Below are 19,980 nucleotides of genomic sequence, written 5' to 3' on the forward strand. Positions count from 1 at the left end.
AACAAAATTAAGACATCCATTAAAACAATTGAGCCATTGAACTCCGCCCAGAGATTTCATGCGGGTCCCCGAAGGTCATAATACAGTCTAGGATTGAAATCATAGAAATGCTTGCATAGAGCGGCCCTAGTCATCTTCTTCATCTTCCTCGTCCTCATCCATTCCCTCCGCAGCAGTGATCTTAAAAGTTGGATCCTGATCGACACCAACATAGCTGTCGCTCATCAGATAAAGAGTGAGTTCGTGCTCTCCGGGCCTAGGCACGATGTATTCTAGCTTGATCTCCAATTTCTTCCCAACAGTCACTCGTTTGATGGCAAGCAGACTACTTGTTTTCTCTTCGCCAACCAGCAGCCACCAATTTTCTGCTTTCTTTCCGGGATAGAATGGCGCTGAAACCGTAGTATCGGGTTCTTCTTCGTCCGTTTCTCGCTCCAATTTGACCTTTACATACGCTGGCTCCCCGGCAACGATGCTATCCTCATCCAAGAGTGTGAAATCTAAATCGATGCTTGGATATTTGTCATTTGTGAATGCCGCGACCTGGGCAAGTTGCTTGTTATCAAGCCCAAGGCGCTTGATTAAAGAAGCATAGTCCTTATTCTCTGCTGGGTCCATGGCTTCCATGAACTCGAAAATGTCTCGGATCCTGCGTGAAGGGCCACAGTTAGTTACTGATGAACTATCAGGGAACTGGAAAGGGTAGCTATACTTGAACTCGTTGGCGACTTTGATCGCCTCGGGGCCAAAGTGTGGAATTTGCTTCAATGGGCTGTCTCTGTCCCACATTGCTTGCACGACCATCTGAGACATTTCCATGGCGTTCATGGCATTCAAATGACCTTCAGAAGAGAGTACGTCGACGCAGGCACTAAGAAGATTAAGAACTTTGTCTAAGATGACCTCCAGGTCTCTTCCTAGATCTATAGGAAGCTGCATTCGTGAGAAATGCGCTTGCAATAGGACAAACGCCTTGAAATGAGGCGAGTCATAAGTTGGCTCAGACATTTTCACCGGAACACGATCGTATATGCGACGGAGAATATGCTCTTCATGCCGCCGCACCTGGATACTCTCGAATTCGGTGGCAGACGTAACAATTTCGAGGATCCCTTTAAGTTTCGTTCGCGCAGTCAAGGAAAGGAGGAAAGTTTGCATCGTGATGAAAGAGATATTGTAATATGCAGCGATCATTGCCGCGTTAAGGGGCGACACCGTGTCGTCCTCCTCATCTAGATCGATAATCCTCGCTTCTGCAAGTTCCTTCAATGTATTTTCCACAAGCTCGGACAAAAACGCGCTAAGGCCTTCATGGCTCAGGTCACTTAGTCCGTAATAGCTCGGATTTGCCAAGAGACGTCGATAAAAGTAGGTATAGGTCATCCAATCCACGGCATCCTGGGTAGAAGTGATAGTCTTCGTGCTAATCTCTGTCACAAAGGCATCGTGTAGATAGATTTGTAAGTGACTTTCCATTGGCAGAGCTTCATTGAGAAACTTTTTATAGTAATCCCGCCTTACCGCAGGGACCATCAGCACGCCTTTCCCGCTCCTATCATCCAACGGACGGGAAGCCCTTCCAAACATTTGAAGGATTTCGCTAACTGGATAGTCGATATATCTATGCTCTCGGCCGTCAAAGAACTGAGTATTCATTATGATGACAAGGTGGGCTGTGAATTCGATTTCCCAGCACACATCCCGCGAGGCTAGCATGACCTGGATTGCGCCAATGTTGAACAGGTGAGAAACGATACGCTTATCGCTTTTGCTAAGTGCCTCATGGTAATAACCAATACCGTGAGACAAAGACTCTGCCAAGGCCCGCTCGTCAATACGTTCGAGTAGGGGTGCAATTTGCTCAATTTCGGTATGGAGAAACCGATCCTCAGCATTATCCGCGATACAAGCGGCCACTAAATCTAAAGCCGTTGAGCGAGTTTGTTTGCGAGTAGGAACGAACACCAACGCAGGTTTGGAGGGAGACAGCTGCAGAATAGACGAATAGGCAGGCCTTGCCATCGCAAGCATGAGCGACGGAAAATGGGGGATAGTGAAAGACTGGAGATGTAGCTCAAGAGGCACTGGCCTGGCATGGGGGCTGAAATTGTAAATAGTGTGCTTTTTAGCTCCCAGCCACTCCCCGAGGTCGCGCGCATTCGACAGCGGGACACCTAAACCAACAATACGAAGGTTGCTTTCTGTCTGGAGGGCGATGTAGTGCATTCGGGAAACCACCACTTCATATACGTAACCGCCTTGGCCACCTAACATATGTAACTCATCTGCAATAAGTAATTCGACGGCTTGGACATTTTTTCGGCGCTGCCATAGCCGTGAAACCACATCCCATTGAATAGGTGTGGCCAGGACAAGGTCTGCGCGATCGAGGATTCTAAGATCCGCCGTAGTCTCTCCGATAAGTTTTGAAATCACCTTGCCGCCGCTGATACTTTTGAGTCTACCTTGCCAGTCAACGAGACGTTGATCAACTAACTCCTGGAAAGGAGCAATGTAAACCGCTTTTCCAGCACCGGGGTTCGCCCAATGGCGAAGCAAAGCAAATTCAGCGCACACCGTTTTCCCGCTACCCGTGGGTGCCCCGACGAATACATTGTCGTCAGAGTCAAATAGTGACTTGAAGACTTGAGTCTGAACCTTGTTGAAATGCTCCCAATTCGGGTACAAGGCCTGATACTCCGGTCGTTTTAGGGCTTTGATCGGCACTCGTTGCATATCCAACAGCGGAGTATGGGGGGGGAATCTTTCGGGAAGAATCAGTTTTTGGAAAGCCACGGCAATTTTAGTTTCTGAATGCATCCAACGATCGGAAGACAGCGAGATAAAATAGTTCGGCGGCATTGGCTCAGTTATGGGCACAGTAAACTCCACTAGATGTTCATTCATCTCCCCTGTCGCAAATTCCCTTCGAAGCACAAATTGATCATAGAATAGTATGTCTTCTCCATCGCAATCTTCAACGATAATCCAAAAGCTCTCAGCGTTACCATGTAGTAAATCGTCCCAGACAAAGTTTGGCGTTATCGTAAGCTCAACGCGAAGCATGGAACGCGTCATTGGCTGCACCTGAGCTTGCATGTCCAGGCGAGGGAATTTTGCAACTAGGTCACATACTGTTCGGCCGGCCTTGGGCATGCCAAGTAACTCCCCCATCCGAGGAGGATCAAGATCGAAATAGCTTGACCACGGGACGTCAATTCGCTCAGCTTTCTGAATGATTTCACGAGGACAAGTTGGGAACTGGCGAAGAGGAGACATTGTTGGCCACATCCGTTTCTCTGCCATTTTGCACAGATCGAGAGCCGTTTTCGCGACGGACGACCAGCCTTTCCTAAGAGTTATCTCGAATATTGCTCGAAGAATGCGACCAGCAGATTGCGTGACGTAAACCATGTCCGCCATGAGAGCGAGGCCTTCAAGTTTCAAACGAGAAATGAAAGCTTGCAACAAAACATTGATTTTTGCGTGTGGCTCTTCAATACCCTCCTTTACCGGAATAGGGACGCGACCAAGCAACTTTGCCAGCTCTAGCTTCTCGTCTTGGCGAACTGGAATATACTTGAACTCGTCGCTTAAAGAGAATATACGGAAGAGGTCAATGGTTGATATCATCGATTGGAGGTGACGGTTATAGGTAAGCATTGAGTTGTGTGTTATATAATAATGAGAGGCAATCCGGCCGAGTTCCGTAGACTGAAGCTTTCCGCTTTGCTTGTCGTATTTGACGAGACCGGCATTCCCGAGCACAGTGGCTGCCGAATGTATTAAATCGACGCGCCTTTGCTCAAGGGCTTCATCACCCTCATAGTCCGCGCCGACGCTATAGAGGCCTGGAGAGCGCAGCATTCTTACGAATAAGTAAGTATATCCCAGCCATTCAACGCCCTCGTCGCGGCTACGGACATTTCCCAACACAACTTCTGCGTTCAAATTATCCGCGAGTTTGCTCATCAGCTGACTTTCAATCGGTAGTTGCTGATTTAGCAGTGACAGGTAATATTGTAACTCCCCCTGTGTTGTGATGATGATGCCTTCACCGAACGAGTCGTACTGTGGCCGGCCCGCTCTCCCTAGCATCTGTAGGACATCTTGAGGGCTTAATTCAACCCAGCTTCCCTTCTCTGGTGAGTAAACTTGAGTTCCTTTAATGATGACAGTATGGGCTGGAAGGTTAACACCCCACGCCAATGTTGCAGTACACACAAGAACCTGCAAGCTGCCATCTGCGAAGAGATCCTCAACGGAAGTTCTGTCCACCTTACTCATACCGGCATGATGAATGCCAAACCCGTACGGCATCAAGTCTTTTAGTGACGGGTCGTTCACGCTTTCGGCTTCCTCTGCTAAGATAGCCCTGCTTGCCGCATCGCTGCGCAAGATCTGCCCAATGGTTTCCATTTCAACAGCTTTATCCCGTATATACCTGGCGGTCTTTGCAGTATCTTTTCTCGAGTGGACGAATATTAACATTTGGTTTTTGTTTGTTCCAACCTGTTCAAGGACTTTGTTATAGCAAACATCGTTCATAGTCTTCAGTTGCTTAATGGCCTTTTTCTCGGTCACCCCAATGAATTCTTGCTTTAATGGACATGGCCTATAGGAGCCATCAAAATGAAAAAGACCACTGATAGGATCAACGCGGAGAAAACTGCCGACATCACGGTAGTTTGGTAACGTAGCGCTGAGTCCAACAAGACGAACTGGATCTCCAGTCTGTTCAGTCCGCCGAATTGTCCTGCTGACTATACTCTCCAGAACTGGGCCTCTGTCATCGTGAAGTAAGTGGATTTCATCGATGATTACTAGTCGCACAAGCCTCGTGTAGCTTGTATCCGTAGCCTTTCGCGTGATAATATCCCACTTTTCTGGCGTCGTAACGATAACTTGAGTCTCCGCAATTTGTTGTTTTGTCAGTTGGCGATCTCCTGTGAGTTCGGAAACCTTTATACCATAAGGTTCCAACCTCTTTCCAAAATTGCCGACTTGTTCTTGAACCAAGGCCTTTAAAGGTGCAATGTAGACAATTTTAAAATCGTCAAGCATGATTTCACCGGTATCCTGATTTCGGTTTTTGCCAATTTCACGTAACATTGTAAGCATAGCGACGTTCGTCTTTCCGGAACCTGTTGGGGCGCAAACGAGCATATTTCCATCTCCGTGGAATGCCGCAGGGAAACACTTCGTTTGAATGCGGTTTAACTGTCTGGCGCTTCCAAAGCCAATCCTGGCCCACTCAGGAAGCTCCGAGGTTGGAATATTCGGCTCATCCCCTGGTTCTCTCCTTGCCTTGGGGGCAGGAACATGAATCTCCTCGTATCCTTTAAAGGTTCGCTTTGTTGAGCCTTGAGGAAGCTTTACATTCGGGTTTGTCATCAGATGGTTGCCCTGGTCAAAAGCTAGATCTTCGAGGTTAATTAATTTCCGAGGTTGCAGCCCGCCCATCAACATGGCATCCTCCTGTTTGGGCTTAACATCTTCGGCGCCTGTTGGTATATCAACATCCATTAGGTCAACCTTCATCTTCTTTGCGGCTCGTTCGGATCCATCTTCATCTTTCCCTCGAAGTTCGTTAAAAATGGAACGATGGCCAGCTTCAATCATTTCTCTTTCGACAAGCTTTCTAGCATCGGTATCTTCCGCAACTCTTCTCCATTTAGTTATCCATACTACCCTGTCCCGATTGACGACTAGCTTCGCCACCAGATTTGGGTGTTCATAATCAAAAAGATCCATCAAATCGTTCTCAACTTCTCGTAACGCTTTTTCTGTCCCGTCTTCCGATAATTCACTCATGATTCTAAAAGCTTCTTGAGATTTCTCGTGTTGTATGTGGGCATCAGCATATACGGAGCCGATCTGTCGTTGAAGCCAGTACGCATCGATCTCCCGAACGGGAACTAACTTCGTCGTGATGTCAGCCTTAGTTCCCGACGATAGCTCGTTATCTCCATCTAAAACCATCTGGTCATCCGCAGAACTTATTCCATCAGGTGTCCTGTCGGCTGTGGAGACGGTCGTATCTGGTCGATCCTCTTGGTCAGAGACTTCTTCTCCCTCGGAAATATCGACATCATCTCGCACTTCTAAATCCGCTCTGAGGCCTTCTTCTTCTTCGTCCGACTCATCAAACACCACAGCAACACCTTGGCGCTCATCCAATTCCTCACCATCCTCGGCACCCTCAAGAGCCGTTCTGTTTTCCTCTTCGTCGTGCGCGTCATAATCGGTTATCTTTTTGCCCAAGTTTACTAGCTCATTAAACTCCTTGGGCCCCATAGACACGCCCATGAGGTCGTCAATCTCCTTTTTCTTGTCGAAATCCTTCATATTTTCGTCCTTAAGCACCTCCAATATGGCGTCAGCAGCGCTTCGAACAACCTCGTGTGGGACATCCCCAAGACTATTGGCAGTCATCGTAAGAATAAGGTTGTAGGTCTCTCGAGTGGCCAGAGTCCTAGGTCTATACTTAAGACCCTCGACAAGAGCGTCGGCAGCAGATAAAATGCCCACTCCACGCAGTTGAGCTTGGTCCCCTCGCTTTCTTTTCTTCTGTTCCCTTTGTAAGACATCTTCGCCTTCTCGAATAGAGCCACGTTCGACGTCCTTCAGACCAATCTGCTTTTTGGGCTTCGGAGCTTCTGAAAGCGCAGAGTGCGTTCCCATGTCCCTGATGCTAATCCGGCCGGCAAGTGATTCCGGGTCACCCGTAACTTCATCTGTTCGGCGAGTGACAAAGCGTCTATCCGCCTGGAGGACCAGGTTGGACATCGCCGAATATTTGTATTGCGACACATTGTTTGGGTCCGCCATCCTCGCGGTCGTCTGACGATGGGTTTCTCAACGGACAAGCTGAGATTAACTGGGGGATATTAATCTCCACATAGGTTCGTTTTATTAAAAAGAAAGATCATCCATCCGCTGTTTTATGCACTCGCAAGCCAGCGGTGGAGGAAGTCAAGAAAAGCAGGTAGGTTATCGGCGGGACTGTACCGGCTTGAGTCGAAGCAATTTGCTTTTAGGGCGAAGGCGGAAAAATGTGGCAATAACGCGCTAGTCAGCTAAGTTCGCGAGTTCGCCCTATGAACTTCCCCAGCTCAGGGCCTGGCAGTCAGTCAGTGTGTTTTAGTTACATAAGCAAATTCAATCAAACGCATCCGCTTCGCTCAAAGAACGCGTTCGCTCGCGTCTGAGCTGGGCCAGGATTTCACCCGCTCACACCAGCATTTTCAGGGGATGATGAGGGCTATCGTGCGCAATGCCCGAACGTTGAGAGTGCCGCCTTTCCGGCATTCCCCTACTAGCACCATTTGCGCCTTGTCCGGACACGAAGTGTTTAGCCGAAGTGTCATCCGCCAGTCATCATGCCGAGGGGCGAAGACGAAAGCCTCAATAAAGCTCAAGGACCTCGCTCAGGGTCGCCTGGGATCACTTGAGACCCCGTTGACAGCGACGAATGATTCTCCTCAATACCCTTCCGTCATTCAGGGCGCGAAAAATAATATGCTGAAGTTCAAAAACTGTGTTTTGTTGACACGTGTGGGAGGCTTCTATGAGGCAAGCAGTTCAACCTCTATCTTCTCACTTCCCAAATACATATCTAATATGGTGTGCAGCTATATTTTGAGCAAGCAGAAGAGTTTGCGCCTCTCCTTAACCTGAAACTTGCATGCAAGAAGACAAGCGGAGGGTCTGTGCCAATGGCCGGATTTCCTTTTTACCAACTTGACCGTTTCCTCAAAATTCTAGTTCAGGATCTGCAAAAGTACGTCGCAATAAGTGAGGAATTTACAAACAACGTAACAGAAAAGGCCAAGTCAGGTGGCTTGATGTTTGACCGGAAGGTCGCCAGAATTGTAACCCCTGGGACTCTTATTGATGAAAAATTCATGGATCATTATGAGAACAACTTTCTTCTTGCTTTATATGTCAACACTAGTGATATGCAGAAGGAGACAAAAGCTATGGCAAGACCTTCCCCCAACCAGCTCTTCAACTCAAGCCATTCCCACCCTGTTGGCCTGTCATGGCTGGATCTGTCGACAGGCGACTTTTTCACTCAGTATACAACCCGGCTGATGCTACCATCGGCGCTCTCCAGGATTGGCGCCAAAGAGATAATACTTGACGAACGACTCAATGATTCCCTCAAGCAAGAAATGCAAAATTTAGTAGGGCAGGATCATCGTCTTCTTACATGCTTCCGCTCACAAGATATTAAACCCATGTGCGACTGGAGTGAATGCTTTGAAACTCCGATTCCACGTGAATTGGCGGCAACCTTCACTGTGGAAGAAACAGCAGCTTGTCATATACTCTTGGAATATGTTCAGGTTCAGATGCAAGGGGTGGGAGTGAAGCTACAGGCACCGCGTCGCAAGCATCTAGAGGAGACAATGGCTATCGATCGAAACAGCCTTAAAGGGCTCGAAATACTAGAAACTGCTCGCGATGGGTTAGGAAAAGGGAGCCTCTTACACGCCGTCCGAAGAACGTCAACCAAGAGTGGCGCTCGGCTCCTCAGAGATAGGTTAAGTACGTATTCATACATCTACCCAAACGTTATATTGCACGTGCGTATTGAACAAATTGCCTAGCTTCGCCTTCGGCGTCCTTGCCGGTTATCAACGAGCGTTTGGATCTTGTATCCGAATTCATTGAAGACATCGAGTTGGAAGAAAGTATTACTAGCCTTTTGAAACGAAGTTATGACGCTCAAAGGCTCGTGCAAAAATTTTCGTTGGGGAGGGGAGACGCAGATGATATCTTATGCTTATCAAGGGCTATCGATGCATCAAGCCGAATAAGGTCTGTCATACTGGAACGGTTGGAAAATAATAAGCAGGCGGAAAAAGTGGGTTCCACGCCTCGCAGAACCCTGTACTCAATGGTCGAGCGGCTTACCATGCATGGCCCGGAAGCCCTATCAAGACGAATACTACAGACTATTGACGAGGAGGCTTTGTTACGGAAGCAGCGCATGGAGGAAGAGGATGCCGCAGATGCGGCAGCTCTTGCTCACGAAGTTATTGCAAACGAGGGCTCACTTGAGGATCTAGAATCTATGCCCAAGAGGGTCAAGTCCCAGAGAACAGGCAAGTCCAAGGATCTAAGTGATTCAGAAGCTGATGAACAAAATTCTTGGATTATGCAGCGTGATGCAAGTGTCACCTTGCAAAGGCTACACAAGTCTTTAGAGTCACTATATGCGGAGAAGGCATCGTTAACGGATAGATTGCGTAAGGACTCAAACACAGCTAGCTTATGTCTAAAATGGACTCCTGGTTTAGGTCACATCGTGCATATGAAAGGCTCAAAGGCCATGGCACAATCCCTTGATGTTCTTGGAGTCCATCGCACCGTTTCATCTTCAAAATCGACGCGCTCATTCCATTTGCCGTCTTGGACGAAGCTTGGTGCTCGGATCGATGAAATGAAGCTACAAATTCGTTCTGAGGAGCAGCGAATTTTCAAAAGCTTGCGAGAGGATGTCATTCGCAACCTAGTCAAATTGCGCCGGAACGCGGCAGTCTTAGACGAGCTCGACGTGGCATGCTCGTTCGCTTCATTAGCTCGAGAACAGCGGCTGACTCGACCGATTTTGAATATGGGGTATTCCCATAAAATTATTGGGGGACGACACCCTACCGTTAAGCTTGGACTCGAAGAGAAAGGGAGGCCATTTGTGAACAACGACTGTTTCATAGGCGGACAGGAGAGGATATGGCTCATTACGGGTCCAAACATGGCCGGGAAAAGCACATTTTTACGGCAAAATGCATTGATAACTATTCTCGCTCAAGTCGGCTCCTTTGTACCTGCTGAATATGCAGAACTTGGGATGGTTGACCAGATTTTTAGTCGTATTGGTGCTGCTGACGACCTCTTTCGTGATCAGTCCACCTTTATGGTTGAAATGCTTGAGACTGCTGCGATTCTAAAACATGCTTCGCGACGGTCATTTGTGATAATGGATGAAGTGGGCCGAGGAACAGCACCCGAAGACGGCATCGCCATAGGATTTGCATGCCTCCAACATTTGCATGATGTAAGCAAGTGCCGCACGCTGTTCGCAACGCACTTCCATTCTTTGGCGGAGATGACTTCTAATTTTGAAAATTTGGGCCGCTATTGCACGAGCATCGTTGAGGACACGGATGGATCATTTTCATTCATCCATAAGCTGCAACGAGGCGTGAACCGGAACTCCCATGCTCTCAAGGTTGCCCGCCTTGCCGGTGTGCCGCAGAGTGTTATAGATGTAGCGGAGTCAGTATTGAACGACATATCGCTGATGTCGTCACAACCAGAGGCTAGAGAACGCGAAAGGAGCGCAATAGTGTCGGTCAAATCATGAAGCGACACCCTCTGCGCCTTCATTCCGTCCGCTTCATATAGGCTGTATCGCCAGCGATTAGCTCCTACAAGTGGTGCGCGTCCACACCCTTCGCGCAACTTCGAAGCGGCTCGTCGTTTCTGGAGGAGTTAATCGCTTCCACGTCTATCGGATGCGGGCACAGGGCATTATATTTACACGATGCAGCAGGCCGTCCCGTCGAAAACAAGCGAGAGACCCATCGTTGCGATTCCACTCTGCCAGAAACTCTTCGGGCCCATGTTGTCAGAGGCCTTAAAGGCGCTATGTTCCCACGGGTAAAATTCGCCTTCAGCGATGTATATGATTGTCTTTGCATACCGGATTAACCTACTATACTAGACCTTGCGAATAACCATCGACCAAATCGGTTTTACTCGCAGACAGACACTTGTCGCCTACAAACTGGTTTTGGCTCTTTTAGTACCATGCTCACGTCTTAATAGAAGATAATGTGTTGGAAGCATTATCACAAGCCACTAGAGACATGTGGCACTGCCATTTAGCTTTCTTTCGCGAGTAGAACTCGCCAATAACCATTATCATTTGCGTTAATTGGGGTGGTGAAAGCCATGAATCAGAGCCTTGCCCGGCTTTTCTGGTTAATGGCAGGGTCTGGGATACCCACGGCAATTCCATCGAAAGTAACAATTTGACAATCATCGTCTTCGACTCCATTCATAAATTGAATCACAACAAAATCGATCCTCTTCTCGCCCAAGACCACCATTGGAGCATGCCATGTCCCGGTTGCATACGTAATTGCCTGCCCGGGCTTTGCGATAAATGCCTGCAAATTTGACAAATCCGGAGGATCCCGTATGGTAGCGAGGCCTGCATGGTCGTCCTTCGCTTTTACTGTAACCGTAACAGTTTGGCCAGTTAAACTAGGCGCCACAATGATCAAATAGATAGCATCGTTACGTATTGTCGTAGAGGGGCTGTTGGCATCGCGCGATCCATTGCCACGGCCTCGAGAACTAGTAGAAAGAGGAATAAAAGTCTGTGATGTATATGGATGCCTCTCCAAGACCTGTACATCAAACAGTAGCCTTGCGGACGAATCGCCAGATTCCCGCAATTTCCGAGGGAAACATGAGAACAGACTTATACGCGGTGAAGCTGGCTGTCGAGCTTCCCCACCGGTGCCGTAGCTGTTTTCCATAGGTGAGACAGGACTGTATTTTATTGCATACCCTTGATTAACGAGGGTTGGCTCCGTGGGCTTCGAGGGCAAAGAGGGAAGATGAGAGGGTGCAGCGACCAGGTCATTTGGCAAAGGGGGAGAGATCACTGTTCCATAGGGTGCGAATGACTTGGAGCTGAGGGTTGATACGCCTATCATAGCTGGCTTTGGACCAGAGCTAAGGAATGGGAGGTGCATGATGAGAGCTTGAAGTAACAAGGCAGTTCTCGAGGGAATTAGTTGGTTATTGGAATTGAATATTGCTTGTTATTCACGGGGGCGAGGCTCTTCGGATTTGAAGATTCTACAGAGTAGTTACATAACTAATCGTTTCTTCGGAGCAATTGCTCCTAAAGGCTCTATGCAGAACTGCCATTGGACCCTGGGGCATGCATAATTGATATAGTTATCTGATTTCAATCAAAACTGGACTCCGTGCGATATACTCATGCAAGTCATTTCTTTGGTTTAGCATTTTGGGCGCTCATTCTCAATACAAGTGGGCAAATGTAACTCACTATGTATTCTACCTTGTCTTTGCTGATTCCGCCCCGCTTCGTAAAAAAACAAAAAGGTAACTATGCTTGATACTATCCAGGAATCTGAGCTGCGCATTCCGTTGACATGTTACGGCTACCTGGCTACGAAGATCCCGGACTGTGTAAGGCCGGAATCGAATTGGGGCCTATTTTGTTGGGTAGTATTGACCCAATCTTGGGATGGCGTCCGCCTCGGGGCACAAGCTGGACACGGTTAGTTGGCAGTTCCGAGGTTTGGCACGCAAATACTGTGAGCACAGCCTGAAGTGTAGGTCAAGGCATTGTCCTATATCCTAATTGTCAGCATGGTTTAACCAGAGGGAGACTTATCATCACGTCAGTTGGAACATACACCATCATTTCCAGCGGCAGCAACCATGAAAACACCAGCATTATGGGCTGCGATCAAAGCATTATTGGTAGCCGCTGATGTGGGACCCCCAACACTGAAGTTAATAACCGCCCTGCCGAGAATGCGTTTCCTCCTCGCATCCTGGACGACCCATTGAAGCCCACAAAATAACAGCACTATAGGCTCTGCTAACCTGCGCATCAGGGACCTTGACTGCGATGATTCTTGCTCTCTTAGCTAGTGGCTACAGACAAACTATCAAAAGCAAAAACTATAGCTCAAGAAAGCCAAGAACTAAAAGACGGAAGAAAAGCAAACAGCAAGCCTTATGTGTATCCAATTGCGAAATAATCATCTCTAACACACAAAGACCGAGAACCAACCATACTGTTGTCCAGCACCAGCTGCGTAAGTTTTAAATGCAAAATCACATACATGCACCGAATCAAAATGGTTAAACTCCTGGATGGACCTTTCATTTGAAACTTCACGCAATTCAAATGATGGTCCTGCCACTGAAAGATGACCTTTATTTAACATGATGTATCGCAGTTGTAGCTTGGCTTTGATAACATAAGTTAAGGAAGCAGCCTACACCAAAAAATAAGGCAACTTTTTATGGCTAGCCTAGTTGTTGGCTAATGGGCTAAAACCAATGGTGCAGATGTATAGAGATTGATGAAACAGGCGCTGTTTAGTGGGAAATACGGAGTAGATGATTGAGCAATGGAAAGGTGATGTTCCTCATTAGCTAGTCAGACAGGCTTACTAGTAGTTCTGGACACCAGCACCTCTTTTGCATATGCCAAAACAGCAGAATCCTGGACAAGTTTGTCAATAGTGGCAATTTTATGAATGTAAGGAGTTGAAGTGAAAAATAAAAAAACATACAACAGCCGGGATTCGCTGGTGGTCACCCACCCAACTACTAGCCAGCCGGCAAGTAGGTTAAGTACGGCTGAGCGGACGGGAAGCCCTGTTCTCTACTTCCTATGGTCGTATGTGCCTGTCGTATATCCAACTGTCCACCTAAGTCCATTATAGTCTACCGATCCAAAAAGAAAATGACAAAGATCTCAAAAAAAACATACAACAGCCGGGATTCGCTGGTGGTCACCCACCCAACTACTAGCCGGCCGGCAAGTGGCTTAAGTACGGCTGAGCGGACGGGAAGCCCTGTTTTCCACTTCCTATGGTCGTATGTGCCTGTTATATTTAGAATCATCTTTTATAGCTCTTTAAGTACGGGCTATATGTATCCCGGACCGGCCACTCATGGCCTTGGCAAGCATATGAAAGTGTCGAAGCATTACTGTGTGCTGTGTACGGAGTACTTTGTACTTTGTATGGAGTACGTAGTAACTCCGGACAGAGGTACCTAAATTGTTGAACCAGGTGACACAAACCCTTACTGGTTACAGAGTGATAAATTCATATCTAACGCTTTATAACTACGGAGTACGGAGTACTGAGGTACCCTATATTTTGTACAGAGGACTGACTTTTTGGTGCATTTTTTGAGTTATATGGTTGGACCTTGACTCACGGCATCCATCATCCTCGGCTTATTGGGCCAGCCCCAAACTTCCTCTAAGTTTGCCCCCCTCTTCCTTTGCTCGGTTTCCGCCACGGAAAAAAAAACTTGGGGAAACACCACATGCATGCAAAGTACCCCCTTGCAAGTTCAAGATACCACCATTTCGACAATGCGTGAGGCCTGAGTTGAGCTATCTTTCCTTTTTTTCTTTGCCTTATCTAAATAAAACAAGGCACGTCTTATGTAGAGAGAAAGCCGTACTCTTTTACTCTTTTGCTCTATACATACCCTTTTGCTGCTAAAAGGAGCAACATCTTCTTCTATTTCGTGCATGATTTCGCCTTCCTACTCCCGATCATCGCTCTCCACGGTGTCTTATTAGAGAGAAACGATTTTCTCCATGGCTTCTGTGTCACCACCTAAGCCGTGGGAGCGGCCGAATTCTGCTGGCGCACCAGGTTGGTATCTGTTGTTTCTGCTGCCGCCGCCATATGCTTACCACTCAACATCAGGAACACCTTTGACGACAAGCCCAACAGCAAACACGTCTAATCTCCCTGCATCGGGAACGTCTTCCCAAACGATAGCGACAGCTCCGACGACATCTTCGGCATCGCAGCCGCCGACCCTTCCCTCTCGCCCTAATACCTTGAACTCTGCGATTAGTCAACCCGCGTCTAACTATTCACCTTATGGGGCATCGAGGCTCGCAAGTGGTCCGTATACTGGATATGGCTACAGCTCCTATTCTTCGCCCTATTCTCGTTTTGGAAGCATGTACGGCGGATATGGCGGATATGGGGGAATGTATGGGGGGTATGGAGGGATGTACGGCGGAATGCAAAATGGGGATCCGAATAGTTTAACAAATTCCTTCAACCAGAGCACTCAGGCAACCTTTCAGATGATCGAAAGCATCGTGGGAGCGTTCGGTGGGTTCGCGCAAATGTTGGAAAGCACGTATATGGCAACCCATAGCTCATTCTTTGGTGTGTAACTATACGATCCTCCTCTCTCATCCTCCCCTATTATACGCTAACCATTTCCCTTTCCCCAGCCATGGTCTCTGTCGCAGAACAATTCGGCAACCTTCGCAATACTCTCGGTTCAGTGCTGGGGATCTTCACAATCCTTAGATGGATCAGGACGCTATTTGCGAGGCTGACAGGCCGCCCTTTACCCGCCAATGCGACATCCCTCACTCCCTCTGCATTCTCTTCCTTTTTAAACAAGAGTGGGTCCTCCGCAACGCTGTCGGACAATTCTCGCGCCCCACCACGCCCTTCAAAAAAGCCCTTCTTTTTCTTTCTAGCAGCCGTCTTTGGTTTACCATATCTCATGGGCAAGCTTATCCGGGCCCTGGCACGCTCTCAGGAAGCTGAAATCAGGCGGCAACAGGAAATGGCCGTTGGCGCTAACCCCCAAGCTGGTCCAATCGATCCTTCCAAGCTGGACTTTTGTCGTGTTTTGTACGACTATACCCCGGGCACCCAGGCTGCTGTGGGGATTGACCTGGCCGTTAGAAAAGGAGACATTGTTGCTGTTCTTTCTAAAACTGATCCAATGGGAAGTCCATCCGAATGGTGGCGGTGTCGGGCTAGAGATGGATCGGTCGGATATTTACCTGGTCCATATTTACAGACCATTCAAAGGAAACCACAGCAACGGGCAATAACTGAGGTTGATAATGGACCTGTGTCGGCCGCCCAGATAAATACATTTGAGGCATTCCCGGAGCAGACTAAAGCAACCAAAGGCGAGGATAGTCTGTTAACCATAGGGAAAGGGAACACGTCGGAAGCCAGGGATAAGATCGCTGATATATCCCAGGACACCTTGCAAAAGAAAACACTTGACTCTGAACATAGATGATATGGGGGAGGATCATCTCGGTGTATTCTGGGTGTTTGTTATACGGTCGAAGCTGCAGTATATGCCCCTTTTGTTTGAGTCTCGGTACCCTATATATCCTCTCTGGGTTGCCTTCTTATATCTTGACACCCCCGCTTATGTATTACCAATCCTATCGCACTTTTTATTGGGATGCCTCGTTTTAGTTACATCTGATTTAGGTTTTTCAGCGGTTAGCTTTATCAAGATTCGCTCTCTGGACCCCACAGCTTAAATGTAGCTGATGTAAATTTGACCATTGATGATTCCGTGCTGAATTGGTAGGAAGGCTACAGAAGGCCTTTGCGGGCCGAAAATTTTTGTTATAATACGTTTAACCGCCAGCCATGTGAATATATAAAGCCCCAAGCGCGTCATTGTTTCCCCTCAGGATGGTAAGACCCAGGATGTAAGTCATGCGGATTTAGTTAAAATGTCTACAAGCTGCTTAGGAATTGGGTCGTTTGCCCGACGTCAAAAATATAGCTCAGAAAGGATGAGTATAAATACAAGTTTGCCCGGGGGGGAAGGAAAAAAGGAAAATAAAATTGGGGGAAAATGGGGTAGAAGGCATTAGCAAGAGATATAGACAAATAAAATATGTATAATTCTCCGGGAAGCGAAATGAGAAAAGAGGGACATATGCATAATAAGAGATATCCAGCTTCATTCCAATGCACTTTTCAAGACATTAGCTCATCAATGTTTATTTCATCCACTATATCATTTGTATTTCCGAGTATAGGGACGGCAGCAGGACCGATCAATCCGCGGCCGGGGGAGGCAGAGTCCCAAGGTCCCTTCTCCTCCTGCGTCGCGTTTAGAACTCCTTCAGCTCGCTTTAAGGTCTCCACGTCCAAGTCAGTCACATAAGCTTCGCGTCCCATTCCGTCACCTCCTGGCAGATTCAAACGGACTTCGAATTCATTATCCAACATCATTTCATCTTTCCATAGCCGTCGTGGACCATCGTAAAGGCAGAGGAGTCGGCGCTTCATTTTCATCTTATTAGCTGGGCATCCCCACGAGGGCGGGTAGTTGTTTCGATTATTGCGTCTCCGCGCAACTGACGGTCGAGATTTGGAAATCGCACCAGAATTCGGGGGCAGAAACCTGTTCACTATATTTGACCTTGTTGGCCCCTTGCTTGAACCAGGTTCGAGTGAAAATCCATCCCGTTTGTTGTCCTCTTTATCATTGTCACTGGCAAAGTTGCTGTTGCCATTAGTCGGGCTGACGAGCATATGCTTTTTCATTGTCTGTTTAACTGCCTCGTCAGATTCCACCTCGGCGAGACGCCGCATATTGATCGCTTCGCTTGGTTCTTCCTGTTGTACAACGCGCAAGACACAATCGTCTAGGTGCTCATAAAACTCTTGTGCACTAGAAAAGGTTGCCGTGCAAGTCGAGCATTTCCCAGTCGCATCTTGACAATAACCGGACGGATTTCTCACAGAGTTGGGCGGGGTCCTTTTCCGGCTATTGGGCGCGGATTGATCGACTCCATGAACGGAAGTAAGATGACGCTTGAAAACATCTGCTCTGTTAAAGCTTTTCTCTGCAGCAGATCCAGAACCAGGACAAAAACCGCAAACCATTGTTCCTTTATAATGGGTCAGTGTGTGACGGTTTTTGTCATATTTTCTAGCAAACCCTTTCAGATGATACTCGCAGTTCACAATCGGGCACTTTTCTGGTCTTTCGGATTGATGGGTAAGCATATGCGCTTTGAGGTCTTTGAACGTTTTCCCGCAATTTGGGTGAGGGCATCGCCCCTTTTCCTTGCCTTCATCCTCGACTCCAATGTGGCTTAGCTGGGGACTACGCACCGAAGGACGGGAGCGGACAGATGAGATTGAAGACCTTCTTGTGAGTGCCTTATTTTCTTGGGGGAGGCTGCGCTGTGTGTTAGAAATGGGAAAATTAGGTTCTCTCCTTTGCTGCTGCTCCAGTCGCTGCTGGAATTGCTTCTGGGTGTCGTGGTGGAGTTGCGGTGACGGTTGATGACCAAGTGTTGGAGAGGTAACAAAGCAAAGCTGTAGATCTTCTGGGTATGATATGACAGGGAGCTGGTAATTATTGGGATCTTGGGTAGGCTGAATCAAGGACGGGTCTGATTAAACAAATTAGAAATACGTTAGTGTGTCTGAGCTGGCTCAAAAAAAAAAGGCCCCAACTGAAGTGCGCGCACTATTTCACGCATAATACGAAGTTCAACCGAACCATATCATACTTTTGTAGCTAGGGATGTGTAATCGGAGACTGCAGAGTCGAGGAATTGAAAGGCTAGGTTTTTTGCGGGGGATGATATTGAATCACGTACCAACAAAGCAATCGGAAATTTTAGCATGTGAGATCAAAACGTCGGCATCAATGGTATTAGATAAATAATCTTGAGCATAACCTCTGTCACTGACTGTTGCATTTTCCTCAAAGCCAGATCCCGGATTCATGTCCGGCCAGGTATCCCGGTGGGGAGACCCGATGGAGGATGAGGGGGCGCTGCTAATGGAGTGGGTGGATATTGAGCTGCAAGACGACAACAGCTCCGGTTGGGAGGTTGCAATAGAAGGGGATGCGGACGGGTTAGGATAGGGCTGGCTTTTGGGGATAGGTTGTTGGGAGCCTGATGCGAAAGATGGGTGGATGAAGAAAGGATACGTCTCGGATAAGAGTGACGTGTAGGCTCCAACAGATGTTTGCTCGTCACCCTTCGCTGAACTCGAAATGCAACTAATCATAGGGTCCATCGAGAGGTCCTGGGAGTAGGGATATGGTTGTGGTGGGAATTCCAGCTCCAGCATGGTACTCGTCAACGCGAAGACAGGCTATCTTGAACAACCGGCCAGATTTTGAATGTTCGGGAGGCTTCGATGAGATGCAAGAACGATTTACAAAACCTTCGTAGTCAGACACACTAAATTCTGTTCAACGATACATGTTAGCGTACTCTTGTACCCATGTTCAAAGCCATACAAACATCGAAACGAGGATGATGGACAGAACGGATTAGCCAATGCAAGGACAATAATCCCGGCAACAAAACAAACATACCTCCAGGAATGGTACGGTATTGGTCGCTTAGGATCAAACGCAAAAGAATGGCACCGGGCGCTATGTCGCCGCAATGTATCCAAACACAAATCGCGATCAGCAACGCCAGCTACGAATCGGAAAGGCACCTGGAAGGGGAGCCCGTTTGACTCGGGAAAGCCACTGCGAGAGGTAGAAAGGTTCGGGCCAGCCGCACAAATCTTCAAAGGCTGCGAATTTGGGCAAAGCGTGGACGTGACGGTAGCGTCGAAAGTGGCCAATGACAGATCCGAAATCCGGTTGCGGCCACCGAGGCAGAGCAGAATGCAATCAAGGGCTTTCAGTGGCTCGTATGGTCTGCAGAGGCAACTTTCCTTTTTTATTTCTTTTTTATTTTTAATTATTTGGTCTTTTTCTTTTTCTTTTTCTTTTTCTTTTTCTTTTTATTTTTATCTTTTTTCCCCCTCTTCCTCTTTTCTCAAGGAAAGAGGTCGTCGCCGGGTGTATTGTGAAAGTAAAATGGGAGCGAAGGGGGTTGGGGCTGTGAGAGGGGAGCGGGAGCGGGAGGTGGGAATGATTATAACCTCTGAGCAAGCCAGCACATCGATGTCCAGAGATCAACTTTCCCAAATTAATAATATTAAATAGTTTTGCGCGGAACAGCATGGCCAAACGACATGGCCGGGGAGGATGCTTTATAGGGATGGAAGATCGACATCTGGAGCTTGAGCCCCAGAGAATGCAGGATGCGCAGCAAGGCTAGTGTAGAGGAACCAGTGAAAATAGTTCCAGAGCATTTATGACCCTATAGGGAAATGATTGGACTCGTGTTGAGGAGCCGGTTTGCAGGGGCTCAACCTATGAGTGTTGGTGTTGTGGCATGTTCATTCGCCAACGGCAGGGGACGAAAGGAGGCTTGGACCAGCAAACAGTGTTTTGCCAAGGTTAAGGCTCCGGCCAAACCTTAACGCACCTCGGACAGAAGACTAAGACAAGTAGTGCAAGGGTAAAATCCAAATCACACAAAAAAACCCCGGGAAACAATAATGT

The 19,980-nt window shown here is 47.8% G+C and overlaps 6 protein-coding genes across 6 annotated transcripts; 2 read left to right on the forward strand and 4 right to left on the reverse strand.

Moving 5' to 3' along the window:
• Nucleotides 1–126: 126 nt before the first annotated feature.
• On the reverse strand, nucleotides 127–6,831 carry BRR2 (DEIH-box ATPase; the record flags this gene model as incomplete). The annotated part of the gene is made up of 1 exon (XM_066123452.1): nucleotides 127–6,831. One exon carries the CDS (start codon nucleotides 6,829–6,831, stop codon nucleotides 127–129), a length of 6,705 nt encoding a protein of 2,234 aa, XP_065979526.1.
• An 887-nt stretch (nucleotides 6,832–7,718) lies between these two features.
• MSH1 (DNA mismatch repair ATPase msh1) lies at nucleotides 7,719–10,375 on the forward strand (the record flags this gene model as incomplete). Its single annotated transcript, XM_003070684.2, has 2 exons — nucleotides 7,719–8,553; nucleotides 8,616–10,375. The coding sequence occupies 2 exons, from the start codon at nucleotides 7,719–7,721 to the stop codon at nucleotides 10,373–10,375; spliced, it is 2,595 nt and encodes an 864-aa protein (XP_003070730.2).
• Nucleotides 10,376–10,970: 595 nt separating this feature from the next.
• DAL3 (Ureidoglycolate lyase) lies at nucleotides 10,971–11,777 on the reverse strand (the record flags this gene model as incomplete). Its single annotated transcript, XM_003070683.1, has 1 exon — nucleotides 10,971–11,777. One exon carries the CDS (start codon nucleotides 11,775–11,777, stop codon nucleotides 10,971–10,973), a length of 807 nt encoding a protein of 268 aa, XP_003070729.1.
• Nucleotides 11,778–12,332: 555 nt separating this feature from the next.
• SUB2_1 (Suppressor of the cold-sensitive snRNP biogenesis mutant brr1-1) lies at nucleotides 12,333–12,671 on the reverse strand (the record flags this gene model as incomplete). The annotated part of the gene is made up of 2 exons (XM_066123453.1): nucleotides 12,333–12,404; nucleotides 12,471–12,671. The coding sequence occupies 2 exons, from the start codon at nucleotides 12,669–12,671 to the stop codon at nucleotides 12,333–12,335; spliced, it is 273 nt and encodes a 90-aa protein (XP_065979527.1).
• A 1,427-nt stretch (nucleotides 12,672–14,098) lies between these two features.
• PEX13 (Peroxisomal membrane protein PAS20) lies at nucleotides 14,099–16,124 on the forward strand. Its single transcript, XM_003070681.2, has 3 exons — nucleotides 14,099–14,465; nucleotides 14,520–14,996; nucleotides 15,065–16,124. Exons 1-3 carry the CDS (start codon nucleotides 14,408–14,410, stop codon nucleotides 15,877–15,879), a joined length of 1,350 nt encoding a protein of 449 aa, XP_003070727.2. The 5' UTR covers nucleotides 14,099–14,407; the 3' UTR covers nucleotides 15,880–16,124.
• A 182-nt stretch (nucleotides 16,125–16,306) lies between these two features.
• D8B26_001151 (uncharacterized protein) lies at nucleotides 16,307–19,664 on the reverse strand. Its single transcript, XM_003070680.2, has 3 exons — nucleotides 18,952–19,664; nucleotides 18,221–18,821; nucleotides 16,307–18,010 (listed from the first exon to the last, which is right to left on the reverse strand). The coding sequence occupies exons 2-3, from the start codon at nucleotides 18,699–18,701 to the stop codon at nucleotides 16,581–16,583; spliced, it is 1,911 nt and encodes a 636-aa protein (XP_003070726.1). The 5' UTR covers nucleotides 18,702–18,821; nucleotides 18,952–19,664; the 3' UTR covers nucleotides 16,307–16,580.
• Nucleotides 19,665–19,980: the final 316 nt, after the last annotated feature.

The sequence above is a fragment of the Coccidioides posadasii genome, chromosome 1 (genome assembly GCF_018416015.2).
Source record: "Coccidioides posadasii str. Silveira chromosome 1, complete sequence".
Lineage (NCBI taxonomy): Eukaryota > Fungi > Ascomycota > Eurotiomycetes > Onygenales > Onygenaceae > Coccidioides > Coccidioides posadasii.